Raw genomic sequence first — 16,906 nt, 5'->3', positions numbered from 1 at the left:
CACCTAAAAACCCCAAGCTCATAGATACAGAGAACAGATTGCTGGTTGTCAGAGGTGGGGAATGGGGGTGAGGGAGAAATGAGTGAAGGAGCTCAAAAGATGCAAACTTCAGTTATAAAATAAATAAGTCATGGGAATGTAATTTAGAGCTTGGTGACTATGGTTAATAATACTGCACTGCCTTACTAAGTTACTAAGAGAGTAGATCTTAAAAAGTTCTCATGCGAAGAAAAAAAATTGGGGGTAACTCTGTAAGGTGATGAATATTAACTACACTCACTGTGGTGATTGTTTCACAATGTATACCAACATTGAATGATTATGTCATACACCTAAAACTAATATAATGTTAAATGTTGATTATACTTTAATTTTTTAAAATTTCCTTGGTCATATGTGGAGGATGCTAGGGAAACAACATATTATTTTGAGAATTAGTAAATAAAGGAAAAGAATCAAAAAAAAAAAGCTCTGGTAGTACGTGTATCAAGACTTTCTGAGGGAAATATTCTAAAAACACAAGAAAAGACTATTCACAGAAGAACCATGTTGCATTTAGTAAAGGTAAGAGAATTTGCAGCCCTGAAGACCTTACCTACAAGTTAGAAACCTATGATTATCTATCAGTATAGTTGAGGATAGATGGGAAGTAACTCTCACCCAGCTATTGATCTTAACCCAGAAAAATATAGTCCCTAGTCTTCAGCCTTAACATTTCCCGAAAGAAATGCTGAGCAAACATGGAAGGATCAATATAATCACAGGAATAAAGAATAAAAGGAAACATTAGCCAGCTGCAGTTTGGTGATTTTTCATCTCCATCAGCTCTGATATTACACACGAATTGAGGGGCATACATTTAGTTTTTGCTTTCAACAGCCCAGTTACACCAGTTGTAGCAACATAATTATTACTAGTTTCCCTCTTTGCTTCTCAAGTATCTTGATTTGACAATAAATTACATACTAACATTACCTTTGTTTTAATTACCAATACAAATACTGTCTTCATGAAGCCAAGATATTCCGGTAAATGTGCATCGATAATCAGAGTGCAGTGATTCAGGCCTAGGACTCTGGAGTCTCTCTGTGAGCTTACTTTATATCTAGAAAAGAGTCGACATATACTCTATCTCCCTGTGCCTCAGTTTTTCCATTTTTAAAATGGTATAATATACCTCCCTACCGATATCTTAAAAATTACATGGATTATATATGTAATACACTTAGACCAGTGCCTCAAGCACAGCAAGACATTTATAAGTATGTATTATTATGATTATATTGAATTGTATTAATAGCATGACTTAGATTGAACTAAGTCATAGGGAGATATTGAACATGTGATGGAGTGCTTTATAAAGACTGCTAAGGTTCAAAACCAGACAGTAAGCGACTGAGAAATAAAGGCAAAATGTAAAAATAGAGACCAAAACGTTGACTTAAAAGAAATGAAGGTGGAGAAAAGAGAGTTTCATGGTGAGGATATTCAGCAACTTCTGTCTTGACTTTTTCTCCACAATACAGTGTATAAATGTGTTTCAATATGAGTGGTTAAACGAAAGTATCAAAGTATAGCTTTTATGTCCTTCAGCAGTTCATTCATTATACTCAACACTGCCTCCCAATGTGATGGAAGAGTGCAACAAAATAATCAGATTGTACTTCTCAGTGTTATCCAAGGAGCAGATACAAGATACAGGGAGTGAAGCTTAGAGGAGAAATGCAAAAATTACAAATTTAGATGTTTTAGAGTCAAAACATGTCTTGTCCTTAGAATGAATACTCAATCATTAGAAAGAAAAAATATTATATTTTAGAGATAATTGAAATGCCATATTTGGGTCCTGGTCTAAAATCTTATTTAAGGATTTTAACAATTCACAAACTCTAACACAAAGAAATGAAACTAAAGTTAATAATTTTTTGAAATTTAGCTTATGAGTTGAAGGAAAACATTTGGTGCTATAAAAACTAGCTATAATATAAGAAATAAAAATAAATGTAATTCAAAATGCACAGCCCAGGGTAGGAGTTAAAAATGCTTCATTCATGATAAATTAATTTTAGGAGTTACTAAAGGAAAAATTAGACTGTAATTCGATAACTAAAATTTACATGGTCATTATGTATAAATAGATTGGGACACTCAGCTCACTGTAAAATAGGAAATGTATCTCTTAGATCAACAAGCAAAACTCATGCATGTTGGATGAGTCGAATATGCCAGAGAGTGTTCATCACTGGCTGATTTTGTTGTTGGATTCTGAAGTTCAAGTCTCTCTGACATCCACATGTAGGGTTGGCAAAATCCAAGAGTCAATAATGAGAAACCACACTGCAATAACAACGTTCATCCTTCTGGGACTGACAGAAGAGCCTCAGCTGCAGGTTTTGCTTTTCATTTTTCTGTTTAGCACCTCCATTTTGAGTATAACCAGAAATCTGACCATCATCACCCTCACCTTGGTGGATCCCCATCTTAAAACTCCCATGTATTTTTTCCTTCAAAATTTCTCTTTCTTAGAAATCTCATTTACAACCGCCTGTATTCCAAGATTCCTATACAATATATCAACTGGGGACAGAACCATTACTTATAATGCATGTGCCATTCAACCATTTTTTACGTATCTCTTTGGGACAACTGAATGTTTTCTCTTGGCAACCATGTCATACGATCGCTATGTGGCCATCTGCAAACCCTTGCATTACCTGACTATCATGAGCAACAAACTGTGCAAAACAATGGTTCTCTGCTGCTGGATGGCAGCACTTATGATTATCCTCCCACCACTCAGCTTAGGTTTCCATCTGGAATTCTGTGACTCTAACGTCATTGATCACTTTGCCTGTGATGCGTCTCCTCTCCTGAAGAGCTCATGCTCAGACACGTGGTTAATTGAGCAGATGGTCATAGTCTATGCTGTGCTGACCTTCATCATCACTCTTGCATGTGTGTGTAGTTCTCTCCTACTTATACATCATAAGGACAATTCTAAAATTCCCTTCTGTTCAACAAAGAAAAAAAGCTTTTTCTACCTGTTCTTCCCACATGATTGTAGTTTCCATCACTTATAGCAGCTGCATCTTCATCTATATCAAACCATCTGCAAAAGAAGAGGTGCACATTAACAAAGGCATGTCAGTGCTTATTTCTTCCATATCACCAATGCTGAATCCTTTTATATATACTCTGAGGAATAAGCAAGTTAAACAAGTCTTTAATAGCTCACTCAAAATAACTGCATTTCTCTTAAGAAAGTAAAATATACCTGTTGATAAATCAACTCAAAAGATGCACATCTACCTTATGTTTTTCATAAGGTTGAAAACCAATATTTTAATTTCTCAGCTTATACACCACTCAGGTTGACTTCAGAGCCATTTGATCATTAATTTTCCCTTCAATTCATGTACTAAAGAACTAATTATTACAATAGCCAGGACATGGAAGCAACCTAAATGCCCATCAACAAATGAATGTAAAGAAGATGTGGCATATATACACAATGGAATATTACTCAGCTATAAAAAGGGATGAGATGGAGCTATATGTAATGAGGTGGATAGAACTACAATCTGTCATACAGAGTGAAGTAAGTCAGAAAGAGAAAGACAAATATTGTATGCTAACTCACATATACGGAATCTAAAAATGGTACTGATGAACTCAGTGACAAGAACAAGGACGCAGATACAGAGAATGGACTGGAGAACTCGAGGTATGGGAGGGGGCGGGGGTGAAGGGGAAACTGAGACGAAGCGAGAGAGTAGCACAGACATATATATACTACCAACTGTAAAATAGATAGTCAGTGGGAAGTTGTTGTATAACAAAGGGAGTCCAACTCAAGGATGGAAGATGGACTGGGGCGGGGAGGGTGGGGGGGACTCGAGGCGGGGGGAGTCAAGGAAGGGAGGGAATACGGGGATATGTGTATAAAAACAGATGATTGAACCTGGTGTACCCCAAAAAAAATAATTAAAAAAAAAAAAGAACTAATTATTGAACATTGCTTTATGAGGAACTAAACATAATATTTTTAATTCTTTAATCAGAACCTCCCAAGATTATCTCATTCCTCTTACTTCTTTTGAAAGATTTTCCCAGATATGTTATAATATTAGAGTAGAGAAGTCATTCTTTTTTATGGAATTATAATTGACATAATATTATATTAGTTTCAAGTGCACAACATAGTGATTGGATATTTTTATACATGGTGAAATAAGCACCAGGGTAAGTCTAGTTACCACACACCTATTGATCTTCCAGATGTCAATATATTAATAAGGGATGATTACGAGCAATGTTAAACCAATATAGTCAACAACGTAGATGAAGAAGAAAAGTTATTTTAAAGATAAAAATTACAAACCTGATAAAAAAGAAATAGAAAATCTGCATACCTTTCTTTGTCTTTTAGAAAGTGAATTAATACCTAAAAATCTTTTCAGAAAAAAAACTCCAAAATCATGTTGCCTCAGTGGTGAATACTATCAAAGGGATAAAGAATCCAATCTATGCAAATGCTTTCAGAACCCATGAAGAAAGTATACTTTCTCACTCATTTTACGAAAGCCACATAAACCTGATAATAATACCAGCCAGAGAAATTACAATAAAAGTGTAGACCAACACCCCTCATGATCACATATGCAAACAGCCTGAACAATTTACTATCAAAGCTCAGTGATAACAGCCAAATAAAAATGGTCAAAAAGTTTAGTAGACGCCTCATAAAGGAAGTTACATGAATATCCAATAGGCCCGTGAAAGGAAGTTCAATATCAAAGTCATTAGGAAATTCAAATTATAACTAAAATGAGTCACGCACTCACTAGAATGGCTACAATTAGAATATAGGCTGACAATACGTCACAACAAGAGCAGAGAGCAACTGGAACTATCATACAGTGCTGGGGAGCTTAGGTGAAGTGATTCAACCACTTAGGAAAACATTCTAGCAAGTTGGTATAAAGTTAAACCTCCTTATCATGTGTCTTAGCAATTGCCCTCCTAGTTATTTACCTGAGAAAAATGAAAACAGACATACCACAAAATGATAAACATGAATGTTTGTTGCACCTTGATTCATAGAGTTCAAAACTGTAAACATCCCAAATGTTCATCAAAAAATAGGGAAACATACTGCAGTATATTCATGCAATGGAAAACCCCTCAAATGCCAAAAGAATAAACCACTAGAACAAATAAAATAGAAAATTTTACTCTGAGTGAAAGATGCCATACCTGCTATATACCATAAATTTAACAGTCTACAGCAGGGAAAACAAATCTGTAGTGACAGAAAGGTCACTGATTAGATGAGATCAAAGTGCAGTGTCCTGTCGGAGAGCAACACGAGGGAATGTTTTGAGAGGATAGAGACATTATATATCTTGTGGTGTGGTGATTACTTGAATGGATATATTTTTCAAAATTTCTCAAATTACACTTAAAATGGATGCATTTCATTGTGTATAAATTATACCTTAATGACACTGATTTTAAAAGCAAAGAAAATGAGCAAAATATTTCCAACAGGTACTTCACATAAAGAAATATCTAGGGGCTTCCTAGGTGGTGCAGTGGTTGAGAATCCGCCTGCCAATGCAGGGGACACGGGTTCGATCCCTGCTCCAGGAAGATCCCACATGCCGCAGAGCAACTAAGCCCATGCGCCACAACTATTGAGCCTGCGCTTTAGAGCCCGTGAGCCACAACTATTGAGCCCATGTGCTGCAACTACTGAAGCCCACACGCCTAGAGCCAGTGCTCTGCAACAAGAGAAGCCGCGGAAATGAGGAGCCTTCGCACAACGAAGAGTAGCCCCCACTCACCACAACTAAAAAGAAAGCCTGCGCACAACAAAAAAGACCCAGCACAGCCAATAAAATAAATAAATTAATTAATTAATTAATTTTAAAAAGAAATATCTAAATAGCAATTAAGCCTATGAAAATGAGATATGACTGCAGACACACATACAGGCACCCACACAGAGTCCAAATGAGATGTGGAGAAACTGGAATTCTTACACACTGTTTACAGGAGTGTAACTGGTACACGCACTCTCTAAAATATACCTCACAACTAGCTATTAAAATTTAGGTATATTACCACCAGAAATGTATGCAAATGTAAATGAAATTTATATTGCAGGCTTCCATGTACATTAACAGCAGTACAAATAAATTTTAGCATAATTATTCACTGAGCTGTTACACAGCACTGAAAAAGAACAAACTGTTGCTATATGCCACAAGTCTTTGGATGTCACGAACACAAAAATATTGCACAAAAGAAGACAGATACAAATATGTAGTGTATTAATCCTTTTAGATGAAGTTCAGAAGCAAGCCAAAGTAATATATGATACTAGAACGTAGAAATCGGCTACCTTTGGTTGAATCTTAACTGACAGAGGGTAAGAGAGAATTATCTTGATTGCTGGTGGTTATACAGTTGTATATATTTATAAGGTTAGTTAACCAGTAAAACTTAATTTTGTGTCCTCATTGTGATGTAACATACCAATATATTATTAACAGTGAAACAGAAATTTCCAGAAAAATAAAAACTAGATGAATTCATCACCAGTATACTTACTCTAAAAGAAATAATAATAATAAAGTGCTGTTTATAACTAAGGAAAATAATGACGTGTATTCTTGAAGATGCCATAAGTAATGAAGAATACAAGATAAGAAAATAAATTAGAAAGTTAAATACACATTGTCTGCAATAATAAAAATACCTTGCAAGTCTTAAATATATAGAGAATTTTTAAAACAACAAATATTTCTGGAAAATTAATATTTCCTGGCATAACTGCTAAAAAGATTGAGGGTTTTTCAGTAAATTTCCTGTATGCTAGAATAAAGAATTTAAAAAGTGGTATAATAAATTCATTGTTTCATTAGCACTGCGGAATCTTTAAAAGTAGGTAAGTTACTCACATTTTTTAAGCCCTTGAAGGAATTAATCCAATTTAGAAGATACCAATTCAGGCTTTAGTTTTTGAAAAAACAAAAAAATCCAAATTCTATCCAAACATCAACTAACCTCTACTTCAAAATAAAGGTGATGGATGTGCCTTTAGCCTGAATGTGGTGATAGTTTCACAGATGTATGCATAAGTAAAAACTCATCAAATTGCATACATTGAATATGTACATTTTTAATATATCAGTTATGCCTCCCAATAAAGCTGCTGAAAAAGAAGAATAAGCAGAATTAAACTTGGGGAGAAAGAATTTATAAACTTCTTTATACTTTTAATGCACCAGGGCTAGAGAATTTTATTTCACAAACTAGCATTCTAGGGCTACTTTATAAGAACTCGGTATCTTCATATTGTAAGAATCTATACAGTGTAAGAATTTTTAACCATCTAAATTTGGGTTATCTCTAAGTTATGGAGTTTTACTACTAGCGTATCTATACTGCTATCATTTGATCTTAGATTACCTGTATTAGGTAACATATCTAAGTACTTGATATTGGAAAAATGTTAGGAGGTAAATTTTAAATTATAGGTTTAGAGTGGGCTTGGTAATTTATTTAGTACCCTGATTTGGAGTAAATTCTAAGATGTCCACCATAGGTTCAGAAAAATATTCAAAAGAACTGACAATGGAAAATAAAACTGGAAAGCTGGGAGTTGCTCCATCTTAAAGAGACCTGATCTTCTATCTTGAGGCGTAAAACCATATGCTTTGTTAACCATAAGTTTAATATTAAGCCAATTTGGTTAAGAGAAAACATTAGGAATGTGGTAAATATTAGGAAGAAATATATAGTCCCTACTCTTCATACTCTCTCCAAGTGGAGGTTCATTCTCTTATACAATAACTTTCCAAAAATTAAAAAATACATGCATCATACAATTACTCAATGAACACATGCGAAATATTTTATTTACCTAATTTCAACAATGAAACCAGTAAGGTGGTAAGGCTATTGTTTTAGAGGAGAAATCTAGGAATAAGCATATAACCAAAAGACTGCTGTTCAGTATCTACAAGGGTGAGTCAAAAATTATTCGCACTCTGGCTGTAGAATTTACAGAAGTTTTAATATAATGAGTGTGGATGATTTTCGACTCACCCTCGTATTAGAAACTGAACAGTGTCTAATAGATATTGGAGTGGTAAATACCCTATAGTGCCATAAAATTGTAATCTTGAGAGTATCTTCTCTACTGAACAGGCATCCAGTTAATGTGTCACTTCACATTGTCTGGATTTTAACCAAGGAGTAAATAGCAAAGTCAAATACCTTTGTATTTTCCGGTACAATTAAATAATTTTTAGACGAACATATTTACAATTAGATTGTAGGAACTTCCTTGGCAGTCCAGTGGTTAAGTATCCGTGCTTCCACTGCAGGGGGCACAGGTTCAATTCCTGGTCAGGGAACTAAGATCCCATATGCCTCCTGGTGTAGCCAAAAAAAATAGATTGTAAAGACAGGCAGGCACTCTCCTTTATTTCTAAGATTGGACATTTTTTTCAATAATTTTTTTGTGCAATCTCCTGACTTCTCTCCTACCTATCCTTTCCCTGATGGCTGGATTCTCAACAAGGATGGGCTATATTAGATTCTCCTATTCCCTTTCCTCCTTTACACTGTCCTTTCTACAGATTTCAGACTCTTTGAAGTCATTTAGCAAAAGGCTCTGTACCCAGGTGGTGGCGTAGATCTGGAATTTTAGCACTGCCTATCTGTAGATGTGACTAACTCAAGATATTCTTATTGGGATATTCAAAGCCATGTTTTCAATCCCTCCATAATAAGACCGGTATTTCAATCTCCATTTCCATGCCTACTTTCTCTCTCTAGTTGACTCAGAATGCAAGCAAGGAATAAGGGTGGAATTCCTTCAGATCCCATAATCCCAACAGTGCCAAAGAGAGATCTAAACACTTTGTGTTATATAAGTGGTATCACACATTGGAAGCAAAATGTGACAATACACTTCAAAATTCTAAACTGTTAGTGGCCTTTGCCTCAGGAATTCCTCTTCTGATTATATAAACTAAGGAGATAAAGGATGCTTATATAAAATATTTAATAGGTAATTTTATAATAAATAAGAGACCCTTTATTAAATAATGGTTATCCATAAAGGAGCACAATGCAGAAAAATTATGATGCAAATATGTATTTTACCATGTAAATATTTACAGTTATTGGCTTAGAAAGTGACTGTATGTATATAAATTTCATATATATAAAATATACATGTAAAAATATTTTCCCATTGAAAACATAGACATAAAGCAATTTTGTTGCATTTTCCTAACACTTTGGTATCTATGGGTTGAAGAGTGTCCAGAAATATCTTTTCATTAGAAAGTTATTGTGTTGCAGTTGGAATGTGTCTAATGAAACTTTTGTATCCTATTGTGTCCAAGGATCTGATTCCCACTGCTGCCTCTATTGGGTATTTTGCCAAAATTCAGTGCACATTACATTCATTAGTCATGTTTGAACTTCGGTCACAAAAGACTCTTTTTGTCCACACAGAGGGCCCCTGCACATCCATAAGAGTCTGAAATAATAAAACATTCATCTTACTTCACTGTGTAACAATCTATCTTTGCTGAGAGAAATCAGAAATTATCATTTTCAAAACCTTCTAAGAATCACCTTATATTTCTCAGACATTGAAAATAAATTAATTTGTATTTCAGCTTTAAGATATAAGAAATTGTTTCCCAGGTTCAAAGTGGAATAGAATCTTTGATGAGAGTCTGGTGAAACTCAGACTGTATTGTCCACCGCAAAAAACTGCCTGTGAAAGTGTATGTCTTCATGAGAGGGGCATTTGCATATCTGAGTACATATTTGAGTCCACTTATACTTTCAGTTTCATCTTGGAGACTATGAAGATTACATAGCCAACTAGAGCCATGATTACCTTGCATTAGAGTAAGTATGTTCTTCTTTGGTAATTTCAGTTTTTTTTCTTCATTCAACATTCTAGTTCCTCAGTCTCTGCAAAATATTAGACTTATCTATTTAAAACTCAGAGATGGCAATAAATTAATTTGGATATCTACAAAAAGAAAATAGTTATTTCTAACTTTTTTTTAGCATGAGAAGAATTAAATTTGAAGAAATTGGACTCATTGGAGATATTTATTACATACATCATCAGAGATGGGTCAGTTATCTATTTACACTTTTTATCCTTAGTATCTACAGCAGAACTAGCCATATCATAGGTTCTCAATAAATACGTTTTGAATGAATTCGTGAGTTTTCATAAGAACAGGAGGGACAAACAGAAGTGACCTACCCTATAATGTCATTCTTACAAATCAACACATATTTATACCAATTTTTAACTATAACACATTTAGAGTGTCAAATTACCAGCAATGTTGCCATTAGTGATCAAATTAGAGTGAGCTAACTACAAAAGCAAATATTTCTTGAAATATACTAAATAGAAAACGCCTGGAAATAGAGACACAGATGTAGAGAACAAACACATGGATACCAAGTGGGGAAAGCGGGGAGAGTTGGGGGGGGAATGAATTGGGAGATTGGGATTGCCATATATACATTACTAATAAGAAAACAAATACCAAATTGTACACTCTAAATATATGCAGTTTATTGTATGTTAACTGTATCTAAATAAAAGTTCTTAAACAAACAAACAAACAAAGAAAATACACCTGAATGAAAGTGGTCTACCAGAACACTCACTTAACATCCTGGATCACAGAAGATAAGTATTGATGATTAGAAAGGGAGGAGAGTTTGGGGATTGGGAAGAAGGCTCTGAGTTTGATGCTACAGTGAGGCACTGGGAATTTTAGAATTCTCTCGTTTTGGTTCAGAGGGGCAATTCCTTTATGATACTCTCTCAAAGCGTACTGATTATCAGCTAATTATTTCTCCCCTTGAGACAAGATTAGTGCTCCTTTTCTATAGAGATGCCTGTGAACCATAGGCAATTTCCTATCTATTGTGGTCTGATGCCATTATTTGTAACTGTCTTGATAGAAATAACATGCCTTGATTCATCAGACCTTAGAAGAACACATCTGTAGGTTTCTTGTGGAACAGATGACAAAAAATAAGTAAAATGCTTCATATAACAAACTAATCTTTCCATGGAAACTCCTTTTATTCCTTAGAATGGAGGAAGAACAAATGACATAAACACTTCATTTACAAAAGGAAACAGCTGCCCAAATAATGACTCAATGATAGCTGAGAAAGAAATGAGGAATACCGATTGCCTCGTGTCCAAAACTGCAGGTCTCTGGACTCTGCCCTTAGCATTTCTCTACTGGACAGGTTATCAGAGGCACCAAAATCCACCCGCTTTATAAAGAACCCAGGAAAGAAACACAGTATCTGTACTGATTAATGACCTCATACATGAGCATAAGTATCAGAGCAAGTTATGGAGCAAAAAGAAGAGGAGAAAGACAAAGAAAATGAAGAGAGAAAGAGTAGGGGTAGTGGCTCTAACTCACCATCTACCGGCCCTCTGTGCGGATTATCTCAATCAATACTCACAATAATTCCGTGAACCAGATATTATGGGGGAAACTGAGGCTAAAAGGGAAAGGGGAATGAGAAGACTGCATCTTACTCCTGAAACTGTAAAAAGCCCAGGAAGTATACTTCCTCTTACTACACATCAGTCCATAGGAAAGCAATAGAGAGTCAGTCATACCAGCTTAACATTAAAGGCAGTCTCAAAAGATCAGTTTAATTTTACCATTAGGGTCGTACAAAAATTGCAAAAACTTTCTTAGAGGTCACTCTAAAGACCTGATAAGTCATTTTAAGGAAAATACCTTATATTTGTTTAAGGCAAATATACCATTCGTTTATTCAAATATCTATTACCTGAAAACACTCCAGTAATCTAAACGCTTGCGCATTTCTAATTCAAAATCCATGAATATGTTCCTTATCACCCCTCTTCACTATCCTTACCTAAAGCCTAAATGAATTAATTTCCATGTAACTGAGAGAAGGAGCAAGAGTTTTTAAGGAAATACCTAGTGTGGAATAACACTCAATTAATAACAGTTTGAAACATAATTTCCACAACACATAGGGGAGAATTAATCATAGCTGGGCTTGAGAAAAATGATTCTGATTGTGTTGGTTTTAAAATACTGAACAGGGGAAGCAATGATATATGTTAAGCATATGTTAATATACTTTCCCAATATTTCAGCTATGAGATAAAGATACACAGGGTAAAACTGGTATTGTGAGAAAGTAAAAGGAACAAATTAAGAAGATAACAGCAATGGCAAGACCTGGAGATAAACTGCAAATGGGAGTAAAGAAAAAGGAAGACTTAAGAATGTCCTTATATGACTTAGGACTGGCAGGGAAGGAAACAGAATAATGAGTGCCATGTTTAAAATCTTGAAATGGACACATCTAGAAGACTCTCAAAAGGAAATAATAGGGAAACGTAATAAGAATGCTTAGTGTAGTAAATAGTAATGACTGTTCACCATGTTCCAGATGCTGCTGTAGATACTGTATGTATTATCTACATTTATCAGTACAACCCTAAGATGTACACATTATTTTTATCTCAATTTACACTTGAAAAGAAGCACAAAATAAAGAAGTTAAACAAATTGCCGAAGAAGTCAAAATTCAAACCGTGTAAATCTGATCTATATGTCCAAGAATATGTTGAATGTTGAAGTCAGAATACTGTAGGGTCCATTTTCCCTGCAGATGTAAATTTGGGAATCATCAGTCTAAGTGAAGTCACCTTATTTCTGAGAATCTCCTAGAGAAAGAGCAGAGTGAAAGAAAGGATTGCCCAAAAAGAGATTTCAGGTCAATGAATAAACAGAAGTCTTAGAAAAAGAAAGCACCATGATGGAGAATGGAAAACAACAGACAAAGTGGTAGGAAAAAATTGAGAAAAATGTGAGATGGTGGAAATTAAGCTGTCATGACTTTCATAAAGCAGCAGTTTATTCTCTCACAGGTAGCAGAGAGTTTGAGTTCAATAAAGACTGAATTGTGTTTAAAGAGTGAAACAAGAGATAGACTAGCAGTAACCTTGTCTGGAGTAGTTTAAATGGTGCAAAAATCAGGTGAGTTGAGGTATAAATGATTAAAAGGACATGTAGATGGACTGTAAGAAAAAGGACATGTAGATGGAATGTAAGTAAAAACGTAGAATTATCATTAAGAAATGGCCAAGTCTTGTTAAACCTGCTATTGCTAAATGTCATTTATAATAATGTGATGGAGTGTATTTCAAGCTGAAATAAGATTGACCAAAAACATCTTAAAAATCAGGGATATGGTTCTTCACATCTATAAACATACCCCTAACATTCCCTTACTTCTCTGTAATAAATTTTGAAGCAGACATATTACTACAAAATACTTACAGGGAGTGAAAAGAAGTCACTGTCAAATGTGTTTAGAAAGAAATAATGGGCCAAAGCAATCTTGAGAAGGAAAGACGGAGTTGGTGGAATCAGGCTTCCTGACTTCAGGCTAGACTACAAGGCTACAGTGATCAGGACAGTATGGTACTGGCACAAAAACAGAAATATAGATCAGTGGAACAGGATAGAAAGCCCAGAGATAAACTATGGTCAACTCATCTATGACAAAGGAGGCAAGGATATGCAATGGAGAAAAGGCAGCCTCTTCAATAAGTGGTGCTGGGAAAACTGGACAGCTACATGTAAAAGAATGAAATTAGAACACTCCCTAACACCATACACAAAAATAAACTCAAAATGGATTAAAGACCTAAATGTAAGGTCAGACACTATAAACTCCTAGAGGAAAACATAGGAAGAACACTCTTTGACATAAATAACAGCAAGATCTTTTTTGATCCACCCCCTAGAACAATGGAAATAAAAACAAAAATAAATAAGTGGGACCTAATGAAACTTCAAAGCTTCTGTACAGCAAAGGAAACGATATAAACAGTTCATCCAGCTCAATATCAAAAAAACAAACAACCCAATCAAAAAATGGGCCAAAGACCTAAACAGGCATTTCTCCAAAGAAGACATATGGATGGCCAAGAGGCACATGAAAAGCTGCTCAACATCACTAATTAGTAGAGAAATGCAAATCAAAACGACGAGGTATCACCTCACACCGGTTAGAATGGGCATCATCAGAAAATCGACAAACAGTGAATGCTGGAGAGGGTGTGGAGAAAAGGAAACACTCGTGCACTGCTGGTGGGAATGTAAATTGATACAGCCACTATGGAGAACAGTATGGAGGTTCCTTGCAAAACTGAAAATAGAGCTACCATATGACCCAGCAATCCCACTACTGGGCATATACCCAGAGAACACCATAATTCAAAAAGACATATGCACTCCAATGTTCATTGCAGCACTATTTACAATAGCCAGGACATGGAAGCAACCTAAATGTCCATCAGCAGATGAATGGATAAAGGAGATGTGGTACATACACACAATGGAGTCAACAATCAAGGACGAAAAACCAAACCACAGTAACAACCTTCATCTTGCTGCACTGTCAGATGACATTCCAGTGAAAATTTTGCTTTTCATTTTTCTATTTCTGTCCTACATGTTGAGTGTATCTGGAAACCTAAGCATCATCATCCTCACTCAGATTGACTCCCATCTTAAAACACCTATGTAACAGCCACTATGGAGAACAGTATGGAAGTTCCTTGAAAAACTAAAAATAGAGTTACCATATGACCCAGCAATCCCACTACTGGCCATATACCCAGAGAACATCATAATTCAAAAAGACACATGCACTCCAATGTTCATGGCAGCACTGTTTACAATAGCCAGGACATGGAAACAACCTAAATGTCCATCAACAGATGAATGGATAAAAAAAAATGTGGTACATATATACAATGGAATATTACTCAGCTGTAAAAAGGAATGAAACTGGGACATTTGTAGAGACATGGATGGACCTAGAGACTGTCATACAAAGTGAAGTGAGTCAGAAAGAGAAAAACAAATATTGTATATTAACACATATATGTGGAATATAGAAAAATGGTACAAATCAACTGGTCTGCAAGGCAGAAACAGAGATACAGATGTAGAGAAAAACATATGGACACCAAGTGGGGAAAGCAGGGAGGGTAGGGGGGAAATGAATTGGGAGACTGGGATTGCCATATATACATTACTAATAAGAAAACAAATACCAAATTGTACACTCTAAATATACGCAGTTTATTGTATGTTAACTGTATCTCAATAAAAGTTCTTAAAAAAAAAAAACTATGTATCTTTTCCTCCAAAATTTCTCCTTCTTAGAAATTTCATTCACATCTGCTTGAGTTCAAGGATTCTTGTACAGCATGTCATCTGGGGACAAGTCCAACACCTACAACGCCAGTGCCAGTCAGCTGTTGTTTACAGACCTCTTTGCAGTGACAGAATTTTTCCTCCTGGCCACCATGGGCTGTGATCGCTATGTGGCCACCTGCAAACCCCTGCATTGCATGACCATCATGAGCACTAGAGTCGGCAAGAACTTCATCCTCCCCTGCTGGGGAGCAGCACTGATCATCATACTCCCCCCACTTAGTCTGGGCTCAGGCCTGTAACTCTGTGATTCAAATGTCATGGATCACTTTTGCGGTGATGCTTCTCCTATCCTGCAGATCTCCTGCTCAGACAGGTGGTCGATAGAAGAGATGGTTATTGTGTGTGCTGTGTTGACCTTCATCATCACCCTCATGTGTCTAGTTCTTTCCTACATTTATACCCTCAGGAATATTCTAAGGCTCCCCTCTGTCCAGCAAAGGAAGAAGGCCTTCTCCACTTGTTTTTCCCACATGATTGTTGTTTCCATCCCTTACGGTAGCTGCATCTTCATTTATGTCAAACCGTCTGTCAAGGACAAGGTAGCTATTGATAAAGGAATTTCGCTCCTTATTACTTCTATTTTAATCAGTGTTGAATCCCTTTATTTACACGCTGAGAAACAAGCAAGTGAAGCAAACTTTTATTAACTCAATTAAAAAAACTGTGTTCCTCACAAAGATGTAAAGGAAAAATGAGTCAATGAATCCAATTTAAAGGAAGGATGAATAGGCACAAAACCTGAAGTTTCTGATACTGTCTCTGTATAATTTATTCTCCAGTCACATTGACATCCTCACTTGCTCTTTAAACTTGTTTACTGTGAACCCAGACTATTCCACTCTTCATTGAAACTAAGCTCTGAGGATGTTTACTCTCACTATCTGGCAGAAATTACTATTTGCCAACATATCAGCTGTTATCCCTGGAAATACAGTAAACCACATTTTCTGCCATATTTATGTACTGTTACATGTGGCTATGTAGCCCACGTTACAGCTAACAGAATGGGTGTGGAAGCGATGTGCACCATTTCTAGACCTGGCCTATAAAAATGCCCAATATGTGATCCATCCCTCCCCTTTTTCCTCACCTATCTGCCAGGTGCCTATGTTTAAAATGACTGTGTAAGCTACACATTGATGATGAATGAGTCTGGTTTTCCATGTCAGCTACAGTCTTCGCCCAAAGGATGGGCTGTCACATAGAGCTTGGTGATGTTTCTCCTCTAGCCCACGTGCCAGGAGTTGTCATCAGATTTGACAGGTGAAGTATCACAGAACTACTCCTGCCATTTAGTAAGGGGCCCCATTCACAGTTAGCTCTACTTTGGCTGCATGGGTGAAATTATGATCCACCTGAAGCAGCCTTACAAGTACGTGCTGTTAAATTTAATGGTATGAATATTGTGGCTTAACTACTGGCATCCTCCTCCTCAGACACACATACATTCCAACTTGGCCCAGCACAACCATATGAGGAAAAACAGTATGAAAAATCCTACATACAAAGTTGTGAGGTTGCAGTACTACCCACCCTAA

General features: G+C 35.9%; 1 protein-coding gene and 1 pseudogene across 1 annotated transcript; both read left to right on the top strand.

The window, feature by feature from the left end:
• The first annotated feature begins 2,324 nt into the window (after window positions 1–2,324).
• LOC130834133 (olfactory receptor 6C68-like) lies at window positions 2,325–3,267 on the top strand. Its single transcript, XM_057704198.1, is given in 2 exon segments — window positions 2,325–2,954; window positions 2,956–3,267. Coding segments are annotated over 2 exon segments (942 nt in total).
• A 9,621-nt stretch (window positions 3,268–12,888) lies between these two features.
• LOC130834054 (olfactory receptor 6C2-like) lies at window positions 12,889–16,052 on the top strand (annotated as a pseudogene).
• Window positions 16,053–16,906: the final 854 nt, after the last annotated feature.

The sequence above is a fragment of the Hippopotamus amphibius genome, chromosome 12 (assembly GCF_030028045.1).
Source record: "Hippopotamus amphibius kiboko isolate mHipAmp2 chromosome 12, mHipAmp2.hap2, whole genome shotgun sequence".
Taxonomy (NCBI): domain Eukaryota; kingdom Metazoa; phylum Chordata; class Mammalia; order Artiodactyla; family Hippopotamidae; genus Hippopotamus; species Hippopotamus amphibius.
The sequence above is the reverse complement of the archived record's forward strand: the minus strand, read 5'-3'. Positions and strand labels throughout refer to the sequence as shown.